Source organism: Neomonachus schauinslandi, chromosome 10 (assembly GCF_002201575.2).
Source record: "Neomonachus schauinslandi chromosome 10, ASM220157v2, whole genome shotgun sequence".
Lineage (NCBI taxonomy): Eukaryota > Metazoa > Chordata > Mammalia > Carnivora > Phocidae > Neomonachus > Neomonachus schauinslandi.
The window spans coordinates 111,980,198-111,983,069 of record NC_058412.1 but is presented as its reverse complement, the minus strand read 5'-3'; the positions used below and the strand labels follow the sequence as shown (position 1 = coordinate 111,983,069).

Here is a 2,872-nt window from a genome sequence, read left to right as displayed (position 1 = left end):
TCTGCTTCCTCCCAGAGACAACTTCTTAGCATTCCTCTGGGCTCATCATTCTGGAGGGATCAGACTTTCTGGGCCCTCAAGTGTTGAGGAAAATGTTGTGAAGTGTGAGAGGTAGTGGAATGAGCACCGGGCTTGGGGTCAGGGAACTCTACTCTAGGCTAGCTCTGGCACCAGACAGCTATGTGATTTTGACCCAGTCATTTAACCTCTCTGGGCCTGTTTCATCTGCTGGAAATCCAGGGGATTGGTCTAAACCAATTTTTAGGTCCTTTCCAGCAAGAAAATTCCAAATTCCATGATTCTGTGAAAAATGGCTTCTGAGCCACTGAACAGCTGTCCCAAAGTCCATGCATTTTAATGCCATAAGAGAGGCCCTTGGCCACCATTCAGAGCTTACTGACTCAGATTACATACACTTCTAACAACACTGGTTTCACAAATTCTCAGACCACATAGATTAGAAGCAGCAAATTAAACGGGGAGGTAAGAGCTGCAAAAAGTAGACACCCTGACAGAAGCCACAGTCAACAATGTTCTCAACAAACTACTGATGGAGTGCCTACCACGTGGTGGGCCCCGCACCTAGTGCTGGGGCATAAAGATGAGCAAGGCAGCCCAATGGATGAAAATCCCGGGAGAAGACAAGGCGTGGGGAATAAAAAGTACAAAAAACCCCACACAAAAACCACACACAAAAACGAAAACAAAAACCAACCCAGATACAAAAACGAAAACAAAATTTTAAAAAGGGAGAGGCGGCACATCTGCACGCTACAGTTCTCGGTGGTTACTGATGACAGAGTCACCAATTCAGAAAAGGCTGAAATGGAGTAAACTCGGTTTAAGAAGGCAGAGAGAGATGTCTCTTGTAGGTTTAAAAAAAAGTTTTGGCACTTAAGAGGGGTAAGATGGCTCTGTGTTCACCCTGGCAGGCAGGTGGGTGTTCAGTGCCCAGCCATCCCGGTTAGCTGAGCTGCCACGGAATTGTGAACTGCTTTGGGACACTGGGCAAAGGCGTGTCCTCGCTTGCCACAGAGGTTACACACGATACCCTTCCGGCAATAAGGGCTCAGGTGACCCTCCTCCCCGCACCTGAAGCACCTGTCCTGCGTGCAGCTGCCGCTCATGTGGGTCCGGGAACCACATTTAAAGCACGTCTTGGGCTGCCCCTTGTACCAGCTGTAGCCCCTCTCGGCCCCCAGGAAGAAGGCCCCCGGCAGGTGCCTGACCCCGCCCTCCCCCTGGCGCAGCTCGATCTCACACTTGTACTCCCCGGTCCAGATCCCAAACCTGTCGGTCACTTTCACGGGCACTGCCAGCACATCGCAGTGGCGCTTGAGCCAGGTCACGATGTCCTCCACGTCCACCGTCTCGTTCCGGAAGAGGATGAAGAGCGTCTTCAAGCTGGACTTGCTCCGCCCCAGCACCACAAAGTTCTCCCAGCAGTCCTCCTGCTCGCGCTTCTCCTCGTAGACGCGTAGGAACAGGGCCAGCTTCTCCGCCGAGCGGAAGCTCACGTCGAACTCGCGGCTGCCTGGGATCTGGATGACCGCGTAGATGTCGCTCGGGTCCATGCCGATGGAACGCAGGATGAGCGCGCCCACAACGAAGTCCCGGGTCGGGCAGGCGCCCTCGTCTCCCTGGAAACAGATGCGCACCAGGAAGCGGCCCTTGCCCGGGCCCGCTGCGGGGCCCGTCGCCACTGCCTGCTCGTCCTGAGCGGGCCGCTCGGCCGCGTCCTCAGCCACGCCAGGCCTGGCCGGGCCCGCCATGGCCGCCGCCGCCTCGGCCTTCTTCCTCCGGCCCGCCTCGGGTGCACCCTTCTTCTTGCGGGGATCCGCCGCCTCGCCGGCCGGGTCTCTCCGCCGACCCTTCGGGTCCCCGCGGCCGGCCGGGGGGAAGTCGCCGAGGCCCGGCGCCGCCAAGCCCGCGGGGGCGCCGAGCCCGCCGCCCACGCCGCTGCCTCCCTCCTCTTCCCGCCGCGACGACCGCGACTCGCGGAACTCGCCCTTCTTCTCGGCTAGGTTCTTCACCACCTGGGCCCAGCCCATCTTCTCGCGGCCGCCCTCGGCCTCCTCGCCGCGAGCCGCGGGCCGCGCGGGGGGCAGGAGCTGGGGCCGCCCCCGCTTCCTCTCCTCCTCCGCGCCGCCGCCGGTGGCCATTTTACCTCCTTCCCAGCATCCTCCACTCGCTCCCGCAGCCAAAGGGCGCCCATCCGCGCGCCCGCCCGCCCGGGGCTGTGGGGGTTTGGTGGGTTGTTGTTGTTGTGTTTTTTTTTTTTTTGAAATTCGACGCTTCTCTCCCCCGCCCCGCTGAAGGTATTTACCCGCAGCGCGCCGCAGCCAGCGCCGGCCCGGAGCCCTCGGGTAACGGCCGAGCCTCGTGTCCGCCGGCGCGCTCCGGCCCCACCTCCTGGGCGCCGAGGCGGGATGCGCCGCTTGGAGCGCGTTCCTGTCCCCTGCGAGGGCTTGGCAGCCCCGGGCCACGCTCTCGAGGATTTGCTCTTTCGCAAGCGGTCCTCGATTTCATTCCGGCAGCATCACGAACGGCCCTCGGCCCTGAGGCGGGCCCGAGCGGAGGAAGATCTCGCCCATTTTGTTTTCTTTTCGATACCTTTTCTGTTTATCAAGAAACAAAACGAAACTAACTCCTCCTCCTCCCAAAGCACACGACAATGCATTGTTTTTCCAGCGTTGGGTTATGGACATTTTCAAACATAGAGAAAGTTAAAAGAATTTTACCCAGTGGGTATTTTACCTCTAACTTTGGACTATTTTAACTTTCTATCAGAAATTTTCTATGCCTTGTCACACTACACCTCTATCCATAAGTCCTTATTTTTTGATACACCTCTAAGTAATACTGAATTTTT

General features: G+C 58.0%; 1 protein-coding gene across 1 annotated transcript; it reads right to left on the bottom strand.

The window, feature by feature from the left end:
- Positions 1-527: 527 nt before the first annotated feature.
- Positions 528-2,165, bottom strand: ZCCHC3 (zinc finger CCHC-type containing 3). The gene has a single exon (XM_021689153.2). It carries the CDS (start codon positions 2,160-2,162, stop codon positions 945-947), a length of 1,218 nt encoding a protein of 405 aa, XP_021544828.1. The 5' UTR covers positions 2,163-2,165; the 3' UTR covers positions 528-944.
- Between the last annotated feature and the right edge of the window lie 707 nt (positions 2,166-2,872).

Bases quoted from the DNA above. Each gene is read 5' to 3' on its own strand.
- ZCCHC3 (XM_021689153.2), bottom strand. From the start codon at position 2,162: ATGGCCACCGGCGGCGGCGCGGAGGAGGAGAGGAAGCGGGGGCGGCCC.